The following is a 25,404-nucleotide window of genomic DNA, read 5'->3' as shown; positions in this document are numbered from 1 at the left end:
GAAACAATTTTAGTATCAACTTTGTTTTATTAAAACAAAGTTGATACTAAAATTGTTTCTTTTTAGTATTTTAGTATCAACTTTGTTTTATTAAAACAAAGTTGATACTAAAATTGTTTCTTCTCCTTTTTTCCAAATGAGAATCGATAAGAGAATCGATAAAGAATCGAATCGATAAGCAGAATCGATAAGAGAATCGGAATCGAAAAAATCTTATCAATTCCCATCCCTAAGCAGATCAGACAGCTGCTCCATGTCTGCAGCATACAGGTTGTTATAGCTCAGGTCCAGATGTTTCAGGTGGGAGGGGTTGGACTTCAGAGCTGAGACCAGAGAAGAACAGATGATCCGTGGCAGACCGCAGTACTGCAAGCTGCACAAAGACACCAGAGAAGAAGAAACCAGAGCAGCCTGATGGTCAGTGTGGATCAGCAGGAGATCAGCCTGATGTCTGCAGGTTAGTGTCAACACAACTTTCACATCAGATTCATCTGAACACAAAACTAAAACATGTCTGACCTCAGAGTCTCCAGTCTGCAGTCTGGACTCTCCAGGAAACCACACAGATGTTTCACTCCTGAATCCTTCAGGTTGTTCCTGCTCAGGTCCAGAAGTTTCAGATGGGAGGGGTTGGACTTCAGAGCTGAGACCAGAGAAGAACAGCTGATCTCTGAGATCCTGCATTTCTCCAACCTGCATGAAGAATAAAAGATGTGAGCTGAACCACCAGGGTGCAGGTTCCAACAGTCCAACAGAACCAGTGAAAAAGAGCTTCATCAATATTCATGACATCATGCTGCTGCTCCAATAAATAATAATCCAGTTCCAGGACGTCTTCCTCCTGCGGGGCGGGGGTGGAGCTGGGAGCCCCAGCCCACGCTAACCTCCGGTTCCTCCACCAGGTGGGAGAAAGGAGCTGCTGTGCTAACACTCGGTACTGGAGCAGCCGTGGTGAGGCGTCGTGACGGCGCCAACCGAGCCAGGGAGGGCGAGGAAAGCACAACATTCCAGCTGGTGGGACCGACGCAGCAGATAAAACACATCCAAGGCTGGTTAGGGCCCGGAGACAGAAGCTAGTGAGATCTGTCTGGGGACAGTTCAGCTAACAAGCCCAGGACGCCAGATGAGCTCCGAGTGAGAAGAGGAGGTTGAATGACGTGGTGTCGTCCACACGGGACATCTAAGGTAGCTGGTCCTGCGGCGGACGGACACGTTTCACCAGCCAATCAGCATTGGTGTAATGAGATTAATGCAGCGGGACATCCCATAGTGAGACATCCAGAGAAATATGATGAAACACAACCAGAGCAGTCAGATGGTCAGTGTGGATCAGCAGGAGATCAGCCTGATGTCTGCAGGTTAGTGTCAACACAACTTTCACATCAGGTTCATCTGAACACAAAACTAAAACATGTCTGACCTCAGAGTCTCCAGTCTGCAGTCTGGACTCTCCAGGAAACCACACAGATGTTTCACTCCTGAATCCTTCAGCTGGTTCCAGCTCAGGTCCAGATGTTTCAGATGTTTCAGATGGGAGGGGTTGGACTTCAGAACTGAGACCAGAGAAGAACAGCTGATCTCTGACATCCTGCATTTCTCCAACCTGCATGAAGAATAAAAGATGTGAGCTGAACCACCAGGGTGCAGGTTCCAACAGAACCAGTGAAAAAGAGCTTCATCAATATTCATGACATCATGCTGCTGCTCCAATAAAGACGTAGTGACTTCAGCTCTGCAGCTCTGCAGCTCCACCAGTGGATCATCCATACAAACTCATGTTGTGTTGGAATATCTCAGTCGGTACAAACGTTAGAATCTCAGTGTTTGGATCAGTTGAAACATGTTGGACAGATGAAGATGAAGATGTTTGTAGACGATGCTGCATGATCTCTGCACAAACAAACATTCTGCTGCACAGGTTCAGTTCATGTTGGGATGGAATGAAGACGTCTTTGTTGAGGGAACATCGTTCACCACTCTATACTGCACACTTGTGCTCCACGGAGAGGAAAGCAGCCTGCAGACACTTCAGCTTGTTTCTAATGATGTCAGGAGCAGATGAGTCCAGAGACCAGGATGGTTCAGAGCAGCTCAGGTGTTTGTGGCTGCAGAACTCACAACTGTTACAACTTCAGTCAAAGAACAAACCTCAGAGTCTCCAGTCTGCAGTCTGGACTCTCCAGGAAAACACACAGCTGCTTCACATCTGAATCCTGCAGCTCGTTCTCACTCAGGTCCAGATGTTCCAGATCAGACGGGTTGGACTCCAGAGCTGAGACCAGATCATCACATCTGATCTCTGACAAACTGCAGCGCTCCCACCTGGAGAAAGAATAAAACACAGATAAACATCTAGATGAGTGTTTTCTCCTCCTCCGTTCAGGGGGGTGTGGTGGGCAACACTGGAGCTTCACAGTCACAAGGTTCCTGGTCCAAATCCTGGCCCGGTTCTTTCTGCCTGGCGTTTCCAGGATCTTCCCTCATGTTCACTCAGAAACTCCACAGTTCAGAAACACGTCTGTCAGGATTCTTGAAGCTTCCACATTAAACGCAGGACGGAGATACCGGGTCGTCTCTTTGATCAGATGATCATTTTTAACGACAGCCAACAAAGTACTACGTTTACTTTCAGGAATGTGGTAACAAAGTATTCTAGAGTAGCGGTGAGTACTCTGATTACTATCGGGGGATCATGGAGACTGTATGGACTTGGGAATGCAGGACTGGACTTTTACTGATTCTGTTGCTGCCGTCAAATTCAACATTCATCAATGTTTTGGTATTTTTATCAGAATTATTATAATTATTTCATCATATTTCTGTTAATAATGGATGAAACACAAATGACAGACTTATCACAATCAAACAGAAGTGATTGTAGGAGGAGAAGAGGTTCTGGAGAACTCCATACAGGACCTGCATCATCCCACTGATAGTAATAAGATTATTAAACACTATTCAACAATATTCCTGAAAGTAAACAAATTGTTTTGTTGTTCAAAACTACATTTTACTCTCTCAGCTGATTATATGTTTTACTTTTAGCTCTGCGGAGTCACAGATGTGTTTTATTTTACAGTGTTTGGAGCATCTTCATGAAGGAAAGCAGCAGTTTGGTCTTGTTGATTGTGAGATGTGATATCTGACATAACGATGCTGAACATCTTCTGCTCCAGGATCTGGTGTGGACTGTCTGAGGGAGCAGCAGCAGGAAGAGCTGCTGGTCCTTTCACTGGATCACAACTTTATCTACTTATTACAGATAACATCTATTTTCATGGAATAAAGGTTGGGATGATCAGAGTGGTGTTGATTGACAGACTAATGTTACTTCCTGTTGCTTCTTTCCTCCTGCTGCTCTCTGCAGCCTCTGCTGCTCCTCCCTCCACAGACGCCACACGTGTTAAAGGCTGATGGGAAAACCTGCGTGGTGCTGGTTCTGGCGTGGAGACCAGTTTATCAACGAGCGTTTGTCTCCGTTCCTCCAGAACCAGGACAACAACGGCTGCAGGAAGCTTCTGAACGTCACTCATGAGTTCTGGACCGGGGAGCTGCTGACTGAGAGAGCTGTTGGACGCTTCCATTGTTGACTCAAGCAACACTTTTACTCTACAATATGTTCACATGTGGGACGGTGCACGTGCAGTGAATGTGCAGCAGCGGAGCCCGGGGGAGAACGTCTGCTGTAAAGAGATACGGCGGTACAGACAAACCCCGACCTCACAGCAACTACAGCGGTCCATGAAGAACCTTCTGGAGGGAGATGAAGAGTTTCCTGCCAGCTGATCCCCCTCATCATCCTCACCTCTTCCTCTTCTATTTAAACCGTCTGCAGCTCTCACTCTGCCAGATTGGGTTTGTGGTCTCCCTGCAGATACCGGTCTCCAGCAGTTCTCCTGGGACTGCTATGCTGGACCGGATCTGTGTCCTTGGACCTGTTTCAGGTCCAGCCCTGATCGCTACGTCTGTCTGAGCTTATCTGTCTGTCTTGGGTTCTGGCCCTGGCCCGCTGTTCCTGGATCCGTCTTCTGCCTCACACTAACCGAACTACAGACCGTCCTGGTCTCTGGACCGGTGGCCCGTCCCTGCACGGTCCCCATCTCCCTCTCCTGGTCCCTCTGATTCCTATTTGGATCAATAATTATTTAGATGAGGGTTCTTTACGCCTGGTCAGCCGTCATTCCAGCCCAGTCCCTGAAACCTGAACAACACGTTAGTTTGTTAGCCGTCAGCAGAAACCCGTCTTCCTTCAGGACATGTGTGGTCTGTGTCTTCAGGGGGGTCTGTCTCCATCAGAGATGAGCTTTCATAGAGGATTTAAACATGAATATGTAACTCACTTCTGTCTGGTTCTGTCAGGTTCTGTCTGGACCTGGAGCTGCTTCATGACAGCAGGAACACACATGTGTGACGGTGAGGTGTGTGTGGTTCTAACAGAACACACATGTGTGACGGTGAGGTGTGTGTGGTTCTAACACACATGTGTGACGGTGAGGTGTGTGTGGTTCTAACAGAACACACGTGTGTGACGGTGAGGTGTGTGTGGTTCTAACAGAACACACGTGTGTGACGGTGAGGTGTGTGTGGTTCTAACAGAACACACATGTGTGACGGTGAGGTGTGTGTGGTTCTAACAGAACACACATGTGTGACGGTGAGGTGTGTGTGGTTCTAACAGAACACACATGTGTGACGGTGAGGTGTGTGTGGCTCTAACAGAACACACATGGATCACAGCAGGTTTCACATGAAATGTGACTGAATGATGAAGAAGCAGCAGGAGGTTCAGACGATCAACACCTGAAACACCTTCACCTGGACTGACGGAGTCTTCTCTGTTTGAGGAAACCAAAACCTCCAAGAAAACTCCAAAAGCTCCAGTCAGAACCGACCTGAGAGTCTGCAGCTGGTAGTGTGGACTCTCCACCAGACCAGACAGCTGCTCCACATCTGCAGCCTGCAGCTTGTAGTTGAATCTCAGGTCCAGATGTTTCAGATGGGAGGGGTTGGACTTCAGAGCTGAGACCAGAGAAGAACAGCTGATCTCTGACAGACCGCAGCACTGCAAGCTGCACAAAGACACCAGAGAAGAAGAACCAGAGCAGTCTGATGGTCAGTGTGGATCAGCAGGAGATCAGTCTGATGTCTGCTGGTTAATGTCAACACAACTTTCACATCAGATTCATCTGAACACACAACTAAAACATGTCTGACCTCAGAGTCTCCAGTCTGCAGTCTGGACTCTCCAGGAAACCACACAGATGTTTCACTCCTGAATCCTGCAGCTGGTTCCAGCTCAGGTCCAGATGTTTCAGGTGGGAGGGGTTGGACTTCAGAGCTGAGACCAGAGAAGAACAGCTGATCTCTGACAACACGCAGCCCTCCAACCTGAATGAAGAAGAAACAGCTGATGACTTCTGTAACCGTGTTGAAATAAATGTTTCATAAAACATATTTGTGTAAATAAGTTCATAGTTAAACAGCTCTGAAGCTGAAATGTTAAGAAAAGTGTGTAAAATGGAAAGGCAGTGGTTCTCTTGTAAGTCTGTAGACTCTTATCGTACATGGAAAAGTCTAGTCTATAAAAAAGCCCTTCACACAGCTAGAACAGCTCATTACTCATCGTGGATAGAGGATAATAAAAATAATCCACGTTTTCTGTTCAGCGCTGTAGCCAGGCTGACAAAGAGACACAACTCTGTTGAGCTGAGCTTCCTGCAGCTCTCAGTAGAAACGACTTTATGAGCTTCTTTAGCAGTAAAATATCAGGATCAGAGTAGAAATCAACCAGGACGACCCGGTAGCCGCTGTGGCCGTTTCTTCAGCTTTAGCGACTTCCTCAGGCTCTGACTTGACTCTAGACTGTTTCGATCCTGTAGACCTCCCCGAGCTGACCTCAGTCGTCAATAAAGCTAAATCATCCACGTGTTTGATAGACCCCGACCGACTACTCAAAAAAAATTTTTCTCTCGTTGAAAAAAATCAAGCAGAGAGATCACGTCTCTCCGGTGTTGGCCTCACTCCACTGGTCCCCGTAAAACTTGGAATCCAATTACAATGGTATTACTTGTGTATAAAGTCCAAAACGGCCTAACTCCACGATAATTGCAGGACCTGATAGTTCCTCATGTTCCTAACAGAGTTCTCCGTTCTGAAAGTTCAGGTTTACTACTAGTTCCTAGAGGATCCACATGTAGATCTGGAGGACGGGTCTCCTGCTACCAGGAACCGTTACTATGGAAACAACTTCCAATTTGGGTTCAGGAGGCAGACACCGCCTCCACCTTTAAACGTTAGTGTTAGTAAACCTCTAGTTAGTGTTTAGTAAACCTCTAGTTAGTGTTTAGTAAACCTCTAGTTAGTGTTCAGTAAACCTCTAGTTAGCTCTTGTAGTTTGTTGTCCTGGTCTGCCCCCCCCCTCCTTTTCTCTTCTGTGATGTTTGCCCACCCTTAAGATCCAGGTCCTGGTCCAGGTTTCTTCCCTCCTAAAGGGGAGTTTTTACCTGCCAGTGTTTATCTTTATGTAATAATTGCTCGGTGGTCAAGTTCTGGTCTCTGGAAAGATCCCAGAGACAACTGTGTTGTAATAGACGTTGTATAAAGAAAATTGAACTGAAAATTTGTGTAGCGGGTTTTGATGTTAATAGGAGCTCATTGTGTTTGTTAAAATAAGTAAAAAGACAAATACGGAAGTTAAGTGAATATATTTTATTTGGTAATTCTGTTGTGAAGAGCCAATTGCATTCAAGGGTGGGAGGGGCCAAGGATACGACTGAATGTGTGTAGTGGGGAGGGGGGCGGAGTTACAGCTGTGGGGGAGGATGCAGGACGTCTGCTGCAGGATGACACGTGTTATCTGCTGTGACGGGAGACTCTCAGGTGTCCGACCAGGACTCTCACAAACTGAAGTGGTGGTAGAGTCGGTCAGTTCAAGCCACACATTCAACGAAGACGTTGACCGAGTTGCTGCTAAGACCGTCCTAATTGCTTGGCATGGACTTTGTTAAGAGGCTAGCGGCCTGCAGGCTAAATCGACAGAGCCCGGGTGGATCTGTGAGCCTGACGGAGAAGTGATGGAGCCTGACAGCGTCGCCGTGTGAGGGGACGGACGGAGGCGACCGTGAGGCTGAGTCATCTCTGCAGCTGCTGGATATCTCTGCTCATCCTCCAAGACTGGGGTGGTGCAACGTCTCTGAAGGGACCGTTGTCTTATTCAGCCTTCGTTTGTTGGTGGCTGCAACATTTGGACATTTGAGTATAACTTTATTTTACTGCCGACTATAAGTTAATTATATGGGCCCAAAGGATGTCTCTGAGTTTGATAGAGACCATTCTGAATGCTTTTATCATCCTGAGGGTTGGAAGTGTTTCTGAATACTTTTGAAAGCAATATTTAACTGCTATTTCTGTTTTCTTTAAGTAAATGTTTCATAATTTTCCTGATATGTGTGTTTATTCTCTACTTTTGATCATTTTAGTAGTTAATGCAAATTGGCAGTTATTTGAGGTTTAATGGTTTAAAGAGTGAAAATTAAGTTCAGAGACATTGAATCACTTGTAATTGTATGTTGAAGAGCAGGAATTCATGATTGAAGAGTCCCTCATAGTGAAAGACTATATTAGTTAAAGATGAACGATCGCTTGCACCTCAGGTGAATTCTGTTGACTTTATTGAAGGAACCACAAGTTCTCTGAAGGTTCAAAGAACTCAGGTCAGAACCTCGTTCTGGTCACATCCACTGGAGAGGCGCTACACTTCCACTCAGACTGCACTTTAAACTTCAACTCCAACTTTTACACTTTAAACATCATCACACATATGTTCCAGGACAAAAGGGAGAAATAAACTTCTGGACATGTTTAATTAAATGAATTATACTATATTGACCTCTAAAGGGAACTGATGGTTGCAGCAGAAAGAGTGTTACAGAGTCATTAGAAAGAGTCTTTCTAGAAGTTTGCAGGTGTGTTCAGGAATGATCTCCTGCAGCCGTCTGTATGACGGAGAACCTGAAGACGTCTCTGACTGAACACACTCCTTAGTTTCATCTGTGTTTGTGGAGGATATGTTTGGACGGACTTTTCAAAGCGTCTACAATGTTTTAAATCTGTGAACTGACCTCAGAGTCTCCAGTCTGCAGTCTGGACTCTCCAGAAAACCCCACAGATGTTTCACTCCTGAATCCTGCAGGTAGTTCAGACTCAGGTCCAGATGTTCCAGATGGGAGGGGTTGGACTTCAGAGCTGAGCCCAGAGAAGAACAGCTGATCTCTGACAACACGCAGTCCTGCAATCTGAACAAAAAGTAAGTTCTTCAAATATCAACTTTGTCATCAGGTTCATGTGGGTCATCACTGGTATCGGGACTTTATAAAACAGGTTTAAAAGTTTTATTATATCCATGATGTTGGTTCCTGGTTGTTCCTCTGACATGTTCACCTTTTAATGAACATCCTGAAGTTTTCTGCTAGAATTGAATAGAATAGAATACAGTTTACTGCCATTTGTACAAGTTAAAAACAGCTACCTAGGAAGTATTGTGCATGTCCCAGAGTCCCGGGGGGTTCATTGTTCTGAGTGAGAGAGTGGGGTTTCCCTCCTCGGTGTCCGGAGCCAACAGCCTTACAGTAGCTGGTAGAATCTGTTGTTGAAGCTCTGTAGGTGCTGATGCTCAGGTTGTAGCCCCCCCACTGGAACAGACCATGGAGGGTGGCGTCGGTCCCTGAGGGGGCTCTGTGCTGGTTGTCAGTCTGCACGCCTTCCAGTCATCTTCAGGTTTCTCTCTGTATCCTGTCAGAGGCCTTTTTGTATGTGTTTATGTTTTGTTCAAATAAAGGACTTTGCTGCCCTCTGTCACCTTTGGGTCTCCTGCTTTTGGGTTCTGTAATCTCACCTCATGCCAAAACCTGCAGCTGTTTTAAAACTAGTTCAGACTCAGGAAACTGCAGACTACAAACATAAGAAAGTACAAAGTACTTATCAAACATGTACTCTGACCTGATGTACTGGGACTTCAGACCCGTGGCACTCACTTCAGTTTCCATGAAGAGTCTGGAGAAGCTGGTCCTCCGACAGCTCAACTCTGTGCTGCCAGACACTGTTGACCTCTTCAGTTTGCCTACCGCTCCAACAGATCAGTGGACGACGCGGTGGCATTGGCACTTCAATTCTGCAACACCTGGGGCCTCATGGACAAAACGTGTGGCGCATGAAAAATGTGCGTACGCCACTTTCTACGCTCACGGTCGAATGTTCAAAAAGTGATTTGAACGTGGAAAGTTGAGGTCTTTCACACACACATCATGTCTGGCGTACGCACATTTCAGAGGTTTTGTCCGTTGGCGACACTCACTGGTGATGCAGTGAAGTGCAGAATATGAGGAAACATGACGTCATCAGTAAGTTCACGACCACACGTGAAGGACACGACATTGCCATTGAGGGTGGAGGTGGCACCGCGGTACGTGGCCCCTTCCAGGTCGACCGGATGGTCAACCCAGCGGCGGTACGACTGCGGTTCCCGGACTCCATGAAGGTCCATCCCACCTTTCACGTGTCCCTGGTGGTGGAGTCTGACCTGTCACCCCCAGCCGACGATCCTCCCCCGGTCCGGATCGTGGATGGAGCACCGGCATACACCGTTTGGGAGATGTTGGACGTCCGCCGCAGAGGTGGAGGGTTCCAGTACCTCGTGGACTGGGAGGGGTACGGCCCGGAGGAGCGGTTATGGATCCCACGACGACATATCTTGGACAAAGACCTCCTCCGGGCCTTCTACCACGACCACCCCGACAGGCCCGGTAAGGCGCCAGAGGGCGCCAAAGCCTGGTCAGACTTGGCCGGAGCTGATCCTGATCACTTTCTCCACAACTATTCAGCCTCATCATCCAGCCTGCTCATAAACCTCCCACAAGCTGCGGTGTCGGATTATTCTCCTGCTCAGAGCCCCGCACTCCGCCTGTTTTCCTGAACTTGCCTTGCCGCTACTTTGTCATTATCATTTATCATTATTATTATTATTATTATTATTATTATTATTATTATTATTATTATCACCATCAATATCTACTCTATATATTATTATCATATCATTATTATTACAACAAACATATTGCATCTTCTTTTATTCATTAGCGTAACTAATGAAGTGCATGAAAATACACTCACATGTCGCAGGTGGTGCTAATTGAACTATTGAAGAGAAGACTGGATTACCGGTAGAACGTTTTGGGCTAAACGATGCAATGCGGTTAGGCTTTCTTTTGGCGTCTCTTTTTAATACGAACTGGTTAAACTGGTGAAATTTTGCAGTGGATAGCCTGAGTAAGTAGGGACGTACCGTTTTTATGGTGACAAAAGAAGCATCATGGTGAGCTCTGCTTGTTGCCTCCGAGTTCCGACACATTCACTCCGCTGAGTGCGCGCACACACCCATGTCGGGCAGCGGAGTTTCTCTCAATGAAGTCGGCGTCGATCAGAGTAATTTGTGGTTATTATCAGTACAAGCAGAGCGAATCACAACTTTAATGAGTGCGGTTCAGTTTGACATTATTATCAGTCTGTGAGAAAAACATGTAATTTTATTAAAATCGAAAAATAATATTTATAGGCTATAAAAATAATGGTCATTAAAGTAGCCGGCTGGACTTAATTGTGTAGTCGGCTAAGTAAAATGTACAATAAATCTCTCATCTACCTGGTAAATGTCGTGTATTTAACGGTGATGCAACTCAGGGTCCTCAGCTATACAAGGACATTGTATACCGGTGTATATATTTTTGTATTATATGTACATTGTTGTTATTGCAATATATGTTAATTGTTGTTATATAGTTATTTATCCTTGCCTGACTTTGGGAGAACGAAAGAAAGAATTCCAATGTACCGGTACCGTCTGGTGCAAATGCTAATAAACCTCTATTCTATTCTATTCTATTCTATTCTATTCTATTCTATTCTATTCTATTCTATTCTATTCTATTCTATTTTATTCTATTAGAGACAGAACTTTTGGAGACAGTTCCATCTTTGGAGGATGATAAGTGGATAAATGTGGAAACATCTCCAGTGGACTGACCTCAGAGTCTCCAGTCTACAGTTTGGACTCTCCAGTCCACCAGACAGAAGCTTCACTCCTGAATCCTGCAGCTTCTGGTTCTTACTCAGGTCCAGTTCTGTCAGATGGGAGGGGTTGGACTTCAGAGCCGATGCAACAACTTCACATTCAGTCTCTGAGAGTTTACAACCAACAAATCTGTGATGAGAGAAAATATGATGTCAGTTGTAATAAAGTCTGATTTAAAGCCAGACTGACCCACAGGAGTTACAGGACGGTGCAGGAGATCACAGAACCAGAGTTACTAGAATTAAAGTCACGTACCAAGTACAACTGTGTCCACATAAAACTATTGTAGGTTTACAACTCTGAGCCGTTTAAACTGGTAAACTTCTTCAATAATCTCAATGAAAATGTTTGATCTGATGAGTTCCGTGTAAAACTGTCTGTAAGTTCACATCAACAAAACTCCCCGGTGGTTCTGATGTTTCATCTTTCTCCGTTACATAGATTCATCTCTGAGCAGCAGAAATATCAACTAGATCAAGTGTTTGAAACATGAACCTCTGGTTGAGGTGACTTGAGGTGGCCCAGAATAAAACAAACACATCCGACTTCAAAAGTTTTCATTTTCAAGATCAAAACAAGAATTGAAGAAGTGAACTGCTAACAGATGGTGTTATTGATCCATCTGGACTCACCGAGCCTTTCTGCAGTTCCTCACAGCTGCAATCAGTCTCAGTCTACCCAATGGTGTTGTTGTCTTGTACTTGTTCAGGTCCAACTCATCCAGAACCTCCTCCGACATCTGCAGCATGTAGGCCAGAGCTGAACACTGGATCTCAGAGAGTTCCTGCTCTGATCTGTTCTCTGACTTCAGGAACTCTTGGATCTGCTGATGAACTGAGAGGTCGTTCATCTCCATCAGACACTGGAACATGTTGATGCTTCTGTCAGGAGAGATACTGCCAGTGTTCTGCTTCAGGTTGTAGATGACTCTCTGGATGGTCTCTGGATCGTTCTCCGTCAGGTCCAGCAGACCTCCTAACAGTCTCTGGTTGGACTCCACAGAAAGACCATGAAGGAAGCGGACAAACAGGTCCAGGTGGCCATTTTTACTCTCCAGGGATTTCCGCATGACTCTCTTCAGGAAGTTATCCAGAGAGGAGTATGTGTAGTTTCCTCCCAGGAAGTTCTCCAGCACATCTGTGTTTCCGGTGGACCAACAGTGGAGCACGTAGACTGCAGCCAGGAACTCCTGGATGCTCAGATGAACAAAGCAGTAGACGGGTTTCTGGAAGACCTCACACTCTCTCCTGAAGATCTGGGTACAAACTCCTGAGTACACCGAGGCCTCTGGGACATCAAGACCACACTGCTCCAGGTCTTCTTGGTAGAACATGATGTTTCCTTTCTCCAGATGTTTAAACGCCAGCCTCCCCAGCTTCAGAAGAAGGTCCCTGTCAGCCTCCGTCAGCTCCTGTGGACTCGTCTCATGTCCCTCCTGGTACTTGTTCTTCTTCCTCTTCGTCTGGACCAGCAGGAAGTGGGAGAACATGTCAGTCAGGGTCTTGGGCAGCTCTCCTCTCTGCTCTGTGGTCAACATGTGGTCCAGAACTGAAGCAGTGATCCAGCAGAAGACCGGGAGTTGACACATGATGTGGAGGGTTCTGGATGTCTTCATGTGGGAGACGATGCTGCTGGACCGCTCTTCATCCCTGAACCTCCTCCTGAAGTATTCCTCCTTCTGGCCGTCGGTGAAGCCTCGTACTTCTGTCACCCTGTCCACGTGTTTGTGAGGGATCTGATTGGCTGCTGCAGGTCTGGAAGTGATCCAGATGAGAGCTGAGGGAAGCAGGTTCCCCTGGATGAGGTTGGTCAGCAGCACGTTGACCGATGAGCTCTGTGTGACGTCAGACACGACCGGACCGTTGTTGAAGTCCAGGGAACGTCTGCTTTCATCCAGGCCGTCAAAGATGAACAACGGTTTCCCGGCAGCCAGCTGCTCTGCTGTGAGCTTCTGGAACGATGGATGGAAAACCTGGATCAGCCTGAGAAGACTGAGCTGCTCATCTCTGATCAGGTTCAGCTCCCTGAACGAGAGCAGAATCACCACGGTGACGTCTTGGTTCTCCGAGCCCTCGGCCCAGTCCAGAGAGAACTTCTGAACCGAGAAGGTTTTCCCAGCGCCAGCGACGCCGTTCGTCAGAACCACTCTGATGGCTCCACGTTGGTCAGGTAAGGCTTTAAAGATGTCCTGGCACCTGATTGGAGCGTCATGGCGGCTCTTCATCCTGGAAGCTGTCTCCAGCTGCCTCACCTCATGTTGGGTATCGACCTCTTCACTCAGTCCCTCTGTGATGAAGAGCTCCGTGTAGATCCTGTTGAGGGGGGTTCTACTTCCTGGTTCATCAGTTCCTTCAGTCACATGTTCACATCTGCTCCTCAGACTGGTCTTGTGTTCATCTAGGACCTCCTGCAGACCAGCATCTGCTGAAAGACAAGAAGAACTCTGAAACTACAGAACAAAAGTGTTTCCAGTTGTCAGAAATGATTCCATCAGCAGACAGAAGTTCAGTCTTACCTGGTACAGTTCTGCTCTGACTGGACGGCTGCTCCTCCACACCAACTCCTCTCCTCTTCCTCCCTCTGTGAACACATGTCTTCATCACTAAAGTCATTTCTGACTGTTGTAGAAAAACATCCAGATGAGTCAACAGTGTCCAGAAGCTCAGGTGGTCTCAGAGAGTAAAAGTGTGGCTGCTTTTCTGTTTGAATTCAGCCTCCAGACGGGAATAAAACTGATGCTTCTGGAAGACCACATTCATTTATTTAAGTGTATATGTTTTACATTCATACGTTTATGTGTATGCCAGTAGTGGAAGAAAGAAAAAACACCAGAAAAAACGAGGAAAACCAGTTTGCCCGGGCGAGATCTTAGGATCCAGGATCGGTTTCCCTTTTCTTCTTGCACTTATTCTTCCAAGCGTTTTTTCATCCGTTAATGCGGCCCGGATCGTAACGTGCTCCCAGGCATGGCAGACATCAACACGTGCGTCTCCATCGTGCCTTCCATGGCTGGTACTTTTCTCCCTCAATAGTGTTACAGTGGCAATGCTAGACGGCAAAAAGCGGAGAAAATGGCAAAGATTCGTTCCTAATTTGCTCGGCCGTACTTTATCACAGAGGCATCATTCAAACGTTCAAAGACTCTTTAGATATTATTTTTGAGTTGATACATTCCTCCCCTTTAATCAATAAAGGAGAAACTGCAGATTTTCCTTGTCTTGGTTTTTCAAGCCTCATAAAAGGATGGATTTTCCATCTTCTTCCACTTGGACCGTGATCTGACAAAAGCACCTGGGGCTTTGTTAAGGTCCAACTGCTCTGATTGAGTCTGAGAATTTGAGATTCCTACTTTATCTTCTTCCCCCGATTCTGACTAGAGTAATAATTAAGCAATGTTTTAATCCGTTTACCAAAAGCAACAGAGATTTCTTATTGCAAATTGTAGATATTCCGATTTTTGTATTTGAGAAAGGTTGGTACTATTATTAATGTCTAACATCAATTCTTTGATTTTCATTCTTTCATAATCTTATTGATTTATTTAATCTATCTATTTATAACTATCAAAACATCTTTAACTTATGAGTTTTTAATGTCATCAACGAGTCACCATGGTTTGTCCAGTAGAGGGAGCGAGTTTCTCGCTGGCGGCTCATAATACATGAGAGCAGGAAGCAGCAGCTTCTGTCTGTTTTACTTGTGTCAAACCTTTACATGAATTAAAGGAGCATGAGGCTCATTTAAGGAAATGAGACTCTATAGCGCCACCCTTCGCTACGACGGCCGTCGGGGGTACTGCAGCCAACAGTGAAGCCGGCACGGGAGAACGGGGAGAACGCGCATGCAGCGTCATGTGACGTCACATCGGCAGCCCAGCGCGGGAAATTCCAGCCCACAATTGCAGCACATTTTGCAGCACACAGCCTGTTCAAGGCAACGGAGAGATACAGTAGAGGGCTTATTCGTTTTGGTTTGGAACGTTTCATCTGACATTATTACTAGAAAACTTAAAACATATAGGAATTTTTTTCATAAATCCTGCCTCATGCTCCTTTAATGCGTTATATTTGTAACAGGAATTAAAAGGTTTATTAATATAGAAAGAGAACAATAGGAGGTGTGATAGGATTGAATCTAGTTTATAAATAAAACATGTATTAAAACTAAATCCCATGCAATTATATGGAAGTTTATGTTGTTTTATATTTTTATTTAATCTATCTATTTATTACTAACAAAACATGTGTGAGTGATTAGTTTTTAATGTGATGAAGGAGTACTAGAATCCTAAAACTGCTGCAGACTCTCCTGGACCGATCTGGAGAGGTGGTTTCATCCTCAACCAAACTCTGCTCTCTGAACCAGCAGGACCACATGGTTGAGGAACACAGAAGACTCCGTGGTGGAAAAACAGGAACCAGAAGGAAAAAGTTATGTTTGAAGAAACTAAATCATCAAATAAACCACCATGGACAGAAAATATAAAGTCATGATGAGTCATAGAATCAGTTAACAGCAGTTGTCTTACTCTGTGTCTGAGGGTCCAGGTTCTTTACTGAAGAATGGAGGATTTTCTTTGGACCGGTCACTCTTCATAGACAGACAGATGGATCCTGGAGACTCTGGTCTCTCCTCCTCTTCCTCCACACAATCATCCATCTTCTGGACTTCAGTCTTTCAGAGACATGAACCACAAACACCGACCATCTTTGAATCTGTAGACAGAAACTTTATTAGAACACGACTAAGTCATGAAATCAATGTAACAACTTTCCCTGAAGGACTTTGTCAAAACTGGTGAGGAGGAAGAAAGAGGTTTTACTGATACTGACGATGAGACAGACCTGAAGCTGAGTCTCCTCTAACCTGACGCCAACATTTCTGTCCAGGTGGGATCTGTGAAGCCGAGTCTTCACCTGGAGAAGATATTTTCTGTTTCATTAAACACTCAAAGAAAGACTGATGAAGTCATCCAGGAAACCACTTCTTCACTGATTCTCACTAAAGGGCCCCAACCTGGACATTACCTGCTCCTGTTCAGTTTTCTACACAAAAAAAATCTGTTTATTTCTCTGAGATCATAAAACAACAGTTTTCAGGAAACAGTCGGACTTCAGAGGGTTATTCCAGAAAACAGGTTCAACAAACTCTGAGTCTAACCCTGAACTCTGAGTTGACTTACCCTGAGATAGGAAACTCAGAGTTTTCGGTTCCAGAACAACGGATATGAGTTAGTTCAATCAACTCTGAGTATGTTAACCTTGAGTTAAGTGCGTGCATGAGGTAAATAAAAAGCCATCATCAATGGAGCCCTGATACGATTCACCATGGCAACCAGTGACAACAAAAGATCCACATACTTCACGCCACTGGAGTTAGAAGTGTTAATACGTGCGTATGGTGAGTATGAGAGCATATTTCAGAAAAAAAGCAACACAGCTGCAGCAGCAAAGGAGAGATAATTGGCATGGGAGAAAGTTGCTGCCCGAGTCAATGTGTAAGTTTGAATGCAGTATTCATTTAACATTTAAGCACACTGTCTTATAATATTACAGATGAAAACAGTGGTGGAATCGTATTGAATGAAATTTTATTGTCATTTAGATCAAGGGCGTCAATTGGGTATGGCAGCTGCCACACCTCGGCTTCAGGGGAAAATGTAAATGCCTTTTTTTTCAATACATTTATGGAATTACTCTGTGTCTATTTGTATTGATTTATTCTATTACTAAACTTACTTATTAAATGCATATCAGAACAACATGATGGATTTCACTAGGTATTATCTTTCCCAACACTTGTACCCCCCTCATATCTTGAAATGGGATGTCCCAGCGTCCCTGACGACAGTGGTCCCTATCAATCTCGTTTTTAGCGCGATCTGCAGTGTTACTCAGGCATCAGAACAGCTTTTCCTAAAAAAAGAGGAAAATTCTCGACGCGGACGAGTAAGGGCGCAACGAACCCTCTAAGTGATACATTTTTCAAATTTTGAAAAATAGACTCAAAATGGTGCATTCTGGTGATCTCAAAGCTCCATAATCACATCTTTTATCAATGCAAGAATACACACAAAAAATCCGAATTTTTGCAAAGAATGATGCATTTTGATAACATAATAACACGCATTCATCATCATGGGTAATTCTTCATGCATGAATAAATCTTGAAATCAAGATAATTATATCTTAAACTTCTACAATGGCCAGAATCCCCTTTTCACAACACCTAGAGCATAAAACTAAATCATCTATGTCAACTCATCATGCAGTTTTCATATTCCTAATCAAAGATATGGGGACAATTGGCTTCACAGGCTCTGGTTGTGGTGTCTCGGATGTTGACGCTTCATGAGCTTTTGGTCTGCATAATCCAAAGATGGGGAATACCTTCACAAAATCACCTAACCATTTACAACATATTATTATTATTCAAATATGTTTATTGAATTTTTCAATTATATTTACATTAACATTAGAACTTGGTTCCCAGACCCATAAAATAAGTACAAATAAATGCAATACAAAAACAAATATAATGTATGCCTATGGTATGGCATGTAACGACAATGTAATGTATAAAACACATACCCAAAAAGGGGGGGGGGGGCTACACTGTCAGAAATGTATCTTCAAAATAAGATAAAAATGGCTACCAGACTTTAAAATATCTGTGCGTATCACCCCGTGCAGTGTATTTCAGTTGTTCCAGTTTGAGGTGAGACATCTATGAGAGGGAGGTGTGGCCTTTTTCCAGCTAAACAGTATCAGACGTCGTGCGAGTAGAGTTGAGAACGCTACTGCTTCCGCCTGGTGCCTAGAAATTGCCGTCTCCTCAGGGATGACCCCAAATAATGCAGTCCATGGATTGGGACTAATAATTTTGTTGCAAATATATGAAAATGTATCAAATATATTTTCCCAAAATAAATCCAGCTTTGGATAGAACCAAAACATATGACTAAGGGTAGCTGGGTCCTGCCTGCATCTGATGCAAGTTGGGTCCAAGCCAGGGTAGAGTTTGGCTAACTTACTGGCAGAAAGATTTAACCTGTGCAAGACCTTAAATTGCAGCAGCCCATGTCGGATACAAATTGAGGAGGAGTGTATCAACGTTACCGCTGTTTGCCAGTTTACATCCGAAATGACGGTGCCTAATTCTTCCTCCCATTGCCTTGAAAAACGATGAAGTGATATGTCAGCAGCATGCTGGATATTATCATACAACCTAGAGACCAGACCTCTGTCTACTGGATCCATGGTCAAACAATCATCTATCCATGTACTCTTAGGGGTTGTCAAAGAGAAGTGTTTTTTGACATAGCTCCGCACCTGCAGGTATCTGAAGAAGTGTGACTGAGGAAGATTGAGATCTGACCTTAGCTGTTTAAAGGAAATGAAATGTCCATCCTTAAATAAATCCATCACATTGTTAATCCCCCTCCTACTCCACAGTTGAAAAGATGAGTCTGTTAGGGATGGAGCAAAATTAATGTTAGCCAGAATTGGGGAAGCGACAAGAGCCTGTTTATGCTTAAAATGGATCCTAAACTGCAACCATATTCTCAGGCAGTCAGCTATTACTGGGTTGTTTGTCCAACAGCGTTTACTCAAAGGTAGTGGGGCACAAATTAGGGAGCGGAGTGAAGCTGGTTTACTGGCATATTGTTCCATATGACACCATACTGGACATTTATCATCTGATGTATCCGAGAACCAGAATAAGATTTTTTGGATATTAGCAGCCCAGTAATACAAAAAATTGGGGAGGGAGAGCCCACCGTCCTCCTTCTTTCTCTCCAAATACCCCCTCTGTATTCTGGGTATTTTTTTTATTCCAAATAAAAGTAGATATTAACTTATTTAAGTCCTTAAAAAAGGATTTAGGTATGAAGACTGGTATCGCTTGGAACAGAAATAAAAATCTGGGCATGATAGACATTTTTATTGAGTTTATCCTTCCGGCGAGTGACAGAGGGAGTGTCGACCATCTGTCCATATCCTGTTTGGCTCCATTAAATACTCTTTTAAAATTACTGTTGAACAAATCTTTATGCCTGTGTGTGACACAAACCCCCAGATGAGTAAAACTATCCATATTGATGGAAAAAGGGAAGTCCTGAAATGACATCTGGCGCGCTTTGGCATTTATGGGGAATAAGACGCTCTTATTTAAATTTAACTTATACCCTGAAATTTGACCAAACCTGGTAATAAGATCGAGAGCAATAGGTATAGTAGTACATGGATCTGACAGAAAGAGGATAAGGTCATCCGCATACAGAGAAACCTTATGCCAGTGTCCCAACCTCCATATCCCAGCTAGGCTACTGGTCTGCCTTAAAATCATAGCCAAGGGCTCGATGGCAATATCGAATAGCAGCGGACTCAATGGACAACCCTGTCTCGTTCCTCTGGAGAGGGGAAAATAGTCCGATATTATCCTGTTTGTTCTCACTGAGGCATAGGGCGCTGTATAAATAATCTTGATCCATGAACAGAACATGGGTCCAAAGCCAAATTTTTCCAGTGTGGTGAGCAGGTATTTATACTCAATCCTGTCAAACGCTTTTTGCGCATCTAAGGATAGAATCACTTCTGGTTCAACGCTGCCAGGTTGATATAAGATGTTGTAAACTCTGCGAAGGTTGTTTGACAACTGTCTGCCTGTAATAAAACCCGTTTGATCCGGATGGATCAGTTTAGGCATAATCTCCTCGAGTCTGCCAGCCAATACCTTAGTCAAAATTTTATAATCGCAACATAGCAAACTTACCGGGCGGTAAGACTCACACACTAGTGGATCTTTATTCTTTTTTAATAATATTGAAATGGAAGCTTGGGTCATAGTGGGGGGTAGAACTTTTGTAATCAGGGCCTCATTCAATACCTTAGACAACAATGGAATCAGTTTAGGGCCAAATGTTTTAAAAAATTCTATTGGAAACCCATCAGGACCAGGCGCCTTTCCGGGTTTCATTTTCCTAATTGCACTACCAATTTCCATTACGGTTATACTTTTTTCTAATTTTAATTTGTCCGATTCCTCCAACGAGGGCCTTTCCAGTTTACTAAAAAAATTCTCGATTGGCTCTCCCTCTCCTGCCTCTGAGGTATACAAATTTTCATAAAAATACTTAAAATGGGCATTAATGCCTATTTGGTCTCTTACGATCTTACCTTCCCTGTCTTTTATTGCAGATATATAACCGGCTGCTGCTGATTGTTTGAGCTGGTGGCTCAAAAGCTTACTGGCACGCTCCCCGTTCTCGTATAGCTTGTGACGAGTTCTTAAATGAAGATCCACCGCTTTATCATTCGTCAGAGTATCGAATTCTGTTTGAAGCAGAATCCTTTCTCTGTATAGGTTTTCAGAGGGTGATGTTGAATGGAGTTGGTCTACCTTTTTAATCTTGTCAATTAGCTCAGTAACCCGTTTTGATTTCTTTTTATTTTCCCCAGACGTATATGAGATAATCTGTCCCCTTACATACGCCTTCATGGTCTCCCACAACGTACAAAAGCTTATCTCGGGGGACTCATTCATTTCTAGGAAAAAATCAATTTGTGCATTTATGAAATCTACAAATTTTTTATCAGCCAGCAGTCGCGAGTTAAGACGCCACGTACGTTTAAAAGGCTTATTTTCCTCAAGCCGCAGCTTCAGAAGTACTGGACAGTGGTCCGAAATGACAATGCTGTCATATTCAACTTCAGTGGTCATGGGTAGTAATTTTTGGTCTATTAAAAAATAATCAATTCTAGAGTAGGTTTGATGCACTGGGGAGAAGAAAGAGAACTGTTTGGATGTTGGATATTTGAACCTCCAAGGGTCTATGATTCCACACGTTTGAAGGAAAGTATTAATGCATCGGGCTGATTTGCTAAGTGTAACCTTTGTACTGGAGCGGTCTTGCCTTGGATCTAAAACGCAGTTGAAATCACCCCCTAATATTAAATCATGTGAATCCAGTCCTGGCAAAAGAGAAAAAAAGGTCAGAAAAAAATCAACGTTATCCCATTAGCATATACATTTGCCAGCACCACCGACCTATTGAACAGTTTCCCTTGAATGATTACAAAGCGACCATTTTTGTCCCTTATAATGTTCGACTCTTCAAAAGGCACATTTTGATGCAAGAGGATAGCCACCCCCCTGCTTTTGTGACCGAATTCAGAGTGAAAAATTTGTGTGAATCCTCCCCGATGGAGTCTTGCTTGATCCTTATTTAAAAGGTTGGTTTCCTGCAAATAAACTATTTCAGCTTTTAATTTGTTTAAATGAGAGAATACCCTACTTCTTTTAGCTGGCTGGTTCAATCCTCTTACATTCCAGCTCACCAGCGTGGTATCAGCCCCAACTGTACTTTTATTCATCATCATCAAGTGGACCTTTCACATAATGACGCATCTCAATGGGGGTTTGCTGAGCTTGATGACAGTGATAGCCAAAGGAAAAAAGGGAAGGGAAAAAAAAAAAAAAAAGAAAGAGGGGATCCTGAACCAATATCATAAAACACATTTTTGACAAACATTAGGCTGTATGTAACTTCAGCCTTACACCTAGTACACAAACACCTGAACACACACATTACACCGTTTGTCTCTAAATAGAGACCTCCTCCTCTTCCAGTCACCTTCTTCTCCTAACCCGCTTACCATGCGTGCTCCCCACTAGGACCAATATAAAACAAACAAATTCTTAACTCTTACAACATATTTATAGCCTCTTGACACAGTCTTTGCTTTGACATCAAGTTTCCCTTTTTCAACTTTAAATGTGGAAATATTTATAGTAAAAGTAAGACAAGCCCGAACGTAACTCTATGAGATAAGAGATGCCCACGAAATTTTCAGACTAAAAGGCAACGCGCATTCAATGTGTCTTAGCCTCATCTCCCCGTTTAATAAAAATTACATCGGCCAGTGGCCACTTACCCAAAGCTGAACATTATGAAGCCTCATGTAACACAGTCTTTAGCACAAAGTCCTTAGCCAGCTTCGGATCTTTAAAGCTTGCCTCTCGACCATCCGCCGTGGTTATTCTCAGCGTTGCGGGGTATCTCAGGCCGTAACGGACCCCGTCACAGCCGCGGAGCAGCCTCCGCACCTCCGTGAAGGCTGCGCGTTGTTTGCTCACAGTCTGGGTGAAATCCTGCAGGATCTGGATGTGGTCGCCATCCGCGGTGGTCACTGACTTCATCTCCATCGCCTTCTTCAAAAGTGACTCTTTTTCCGTGAAGTAGTGGCATTTGACTACAAACGCCCGGGGCGGGAGGTTTTCTTGCGTCGGTTTGCTGCGGAGGGTGCGATGCGCCCGGTCTATAGTCGGGAGCTTCTCCAGCTTCAGAGCCTCCTTTAACATCTCAGCTACAAACTGAGAAGGATGTTTCCCATGTTCACGGCCTTCCTTCACCCCCGTTATGCGCACATTACAGCGCCGCGACCTCGCTTCCAGATCCTCGCAGCGGTCCCTCAGCGTGGCCAGCTCCCTCCTCATCTCCCCGACACCTGCTTCCATGGCGGCAAACGAGTCCGCGCGCCCGCTCAGGTCCGTCTCCAGCGCTGTCACACGAGACTCGGCCACCGCCACCCGTTTATCGACTTTCTCCACCGCAGCCAGGAGTTCAGTCCTGAATTGGCCGAACTGGCCTTGTAACTCTGCCAGTTGAGCTGTCGCCTTTTCCTCTATTTTCGCCATAAGATCCTGTTTTAAGGACTGAATAGCCAGCAGCACAGCCTGCTGACTGTCCTCATTGACGTCGCCTGCTCCACTCGGTCCGGCCTTAGCATCAGCGTTAGCCTCCAGCTCCGACCTGTTTCCTTGCTTTTTCGGCATTTTTTCTCTCAACAGCTAAGATAAGTTAGCTATTAATCTGGTTTAGGGAAATGCACAGGGTTGAAGATGATAAGTTAAAACGATATGTTGAGCAGTAAAGAGGTTATTTTGTAGTCCTGTGGGGAGCTCTGCCAAAACACGTCTTCACATGGCTCTGCTCAGACCGGAAGCCCCCCATTTACAACATATTAACCTACCTGCACCACAGTGCTGCTGCTTTCCCCTTACCTACCTTACCTACCTGCCTCTCTCTGAGTTTGAGCCTGTGGTGTAAGTCCAACATTACAGTTAGTGAAGTAACAGCAGAGGGAACATGTGCTTTCCATACTCTATACAACACACATAACCAGAGGTGGGTAGTACTCAGTTACAGTAAGATTTTGGATAAATTGGGCTTTCAAGAGTATTTTTAATGCAAAGTTCCTTTTACTTTTACTGGAGTAATATTGTTCTAAAGTAACACTACTAATAGCCTTTTCCTGGCAGTCTGTTGTCACCTTCAAGCTCTCTCTCTCTCTCTCTGTGTGTGTGTGAGTGTGTGTGTGTGTGTGTGTGTGTGTGTGTGTGTGTGTGTGTGTGTGTGTGTGTGTGTGTGTGTGTGTGTGTGTGTGTGTGTGTGTGTGTGTGTGTATGGGGAGGTATTATAGTGTTGGTTCTCTCTCTCACTCACTCACTATTTTTATATTTAACATCTTAGCTAGCTAGCGACAATAGCGTATAAAGTAATGTTGAGTAATATTTGGCTTACCTGCAACACAGCAGTGCTGCTGCTTTTTTGTCCCGCTGCAAAAATGTATTTTAAACTGGTCCATCAAACTACAACTTTAGTTGATTTTTTACCTGTTTTGATCACTTTTCTTTTTCTCCTCTGATTCACATCTCTGCTCTCTGACTATCCAACTGCCTCATAAACTCTCTCAGAGAAACCGGTTCAGACTGGACTGACTGGAATGAGGAAAAACAACACACACACACACACACACACACACACACACACACACACACACACACACACACACACACACACACACACACACACACACACACACACACACACACAAAAACACACACACACACACACACACACACACACACACACACACACACACACACACACACACACACACACACACACACACACACACACACTCGCACACACACAGGGGCGTGTTTCCTCTGTGAGGAGGAAGAAGCTCCTGTTTTAATTCAAATATCAACATAGTAACATCCAGAACCCCCTGCCTTTACACCAGAAAGTGATGTCAGAAAGTTATGTGACCCTTAAACCTGAAGTTAGCTGCGTCAGTTACTGCTTCCTCAAAAATGTCCCAACAACCTCCAGAAGTCTCTTTTCCTGTGTTTGATTAAACCTGATACAGGTACGTCTGAACAAGAGTCCTCAAGGACACATTTATCTGACCCCAAACTATTTAGTTCTTTAGTTTCAGTCTCAGACACTTTAACATAAGAAGAAAGAACAAACACTCACCTGCTGCTGCTCCGTCCACATCAATATGGACTCTGAATACTTTCAAGTGTTTTTCACCTGTGCAGAGCTGCTCCTCCTCCTCCTCCTCTTCCTCTTCCTCTTCCTCCTCCTCCTCCTCCTCCTCCTCCTCCTCCTCCTCCTCCTCCTCTTCCTCTTCCTCCTCCTCCTCCTCTTCTTCCTCCTCCTCCTCCTCCTCCTCCTCCTCCTCCTCCTCCTCCTCCTCCTCCTCTTCTTCCTCCTCCTCCTCCTCCCCCCACGTGGAGATGACGTCACGGAGCAGATAAACCAGGGTGGACAACGACGGCTGGTGATTTTCATAGAACCTGCATCAGTTCTCAAAGAGCCACGTTTTGGATTCTGGGAGAAAGAACGAGAACAGAATCATCAGGAAAGAACCAGATGGACCTTAAAGTGGTTGGTTTTGCTGCTTGCAGATGTTCAGATGTTCTCCAGAGCAGAGACGGCTGCAGGAGACGGCAGAGCCAGGACTGTTCAGCTGAGCAGCCGGTATTTTCCATGTGGTGACGGAGCTCCGGTCCTTCTGGACCAGAGAGGAACCACAGACACAGAAGCTGCTGCTGAGGTGACCAGCACATCTGCTGATGCTGGACCTCATTTGAACTCTGACCCCCCATAGAAAATCCAGGGAGCAGCTGCTTCAGAAGTCCCCACGTCAGTAAAAAGAGTCCACCGGTGTGAAATGTGTTGTCAGTATAAATACAGCTGCTCTGTGAAGCCTCAGAGGTCTGTTAGAGAACACTAGTGAACACCTGCAGTCATGGAAACCCAGCAACACACCAGACAGGTCAGGGAGGAGGGTGTGGAGAAGTTTGAAGCAGCGTTAGAGGAGAAAAGAATCTCCTGTCCACAGGACAACTATTAGCAGTACTCGAGTTGAGGGGGGATGGCATCCCCCCTGAAATAAAAACGGTCCAAATCATCCCCCCAGTAA

The 25,404-nt window shown here is 44.7% G+C and overlaps 1 protein-coding gene and 1 long non-coding RNA gene across 4 annotated transcripts; both read right to left on the bottom strand.

Annotated features, from left to right (window-relative positions):
• Positions 1-52: 52 nt before the first annotated feature.
• On the bottom strand, positions 53-15,819 carry LOC133423120 (NACHT, LRR and PYD domains-containing protein 12-like). 3 transcript variants are annotated; one of them, XM_061713256.1, is made up of 11 exons: positions 15,654-15,819; positions 13,641-13,705; positions 11,758-13,549; positions 11,078-11,254; positions 8,121-8,294; positions 5,215-5,388; positions 4,893-5,069; positions 2,149-2,322; positions 1,421-1,603; positions 520-693; positions 53-373 (listed from the first exon to the last, which is right to left on the bottom strand). In XM_061713256.1, the coding sequence occupies exons 1-11, from the start codon at positions 15,782-15,784 to the stop codon at positions 217-219; spliced, it is 3,378 nt and encodes a 1,125-aa protein (XP_061569240.1). In that variant the 5' UTR covers positions 15,785-15,819; the 3' UTR covers positions 53-216. The 3 variants fall into 3 exon arrangements, with proteins under 3 accessions (XP_061569240.1, XP_061569241.1, XP_061569242.1); XM_061713257.1 differs by having other exon boundaries at positions 11,758-13,546; XM_061713258.1 differs by lacking the exon at positions 1,421-1,603.
• LOC133423165 (uncharacterized) lies at positions 15,816-24,478 on the bottom strand. The gene is made up of 3 exons (XR_009770807.1): positions 24,453-24,478; positions 15,970-16,041; positions 15,816-15,840 (listed from the first exon to the last, which is right to left on the bottom strand). It is a non-coding gene; the product is annotated as an uncharacterized LOC133423165 (long non-coding RNA).
• Positions 24,479-25,404: the final 926 nt, after the last annotated feature.

Source organism: Cololabis saira, chromosome 22 (assembly GCF_033807715.1).
Source record: "Cololabis saira isolate AMF1-May2022 chromosome 22, fColSai1.1, whole genome shotgun sequence".
In the NCBI taxonomy this organism is placed as follows: domain Eukaryota; kingdom Metazoa; phylum Chordata; class Actinopteri; order Beloniformes; family Belonidae; genus Cololabis; species Cololabis saira.
Note: the sequence above shows the minus strand (reverse complement) of the source record. Positions and strands in the feature narration are given on the sequence as shown.

What these genes read in the sequence shown, in the direction of transcription:
- LOC133423120 (XM_061713256.1), bottom strand. Translation starts at nt 15,784, where the DNA reads ATGGATGATTGTGTGGAGGAAGAGGAGGAGAGACCAGAGTCTCCAGGA. An exon ending in TGCAGACTGGAGACTCTGAG is followed by an intron (nt 5,389 to 8,120) that starts GTCAGTTCACAG and finishes TTCTTCATTCAG; the next exon opens with GTTGGAGGGCTGCGTGTTGT. An exon ending in TGCAGACTGGAGACTCTGAG is followed by an intron (nt 694 to 1,420) that starts GTCAGACATGTT and finishes TTCTTCATGCAG; the next exon opens with GTTGGAGAAATGCAGGATCT.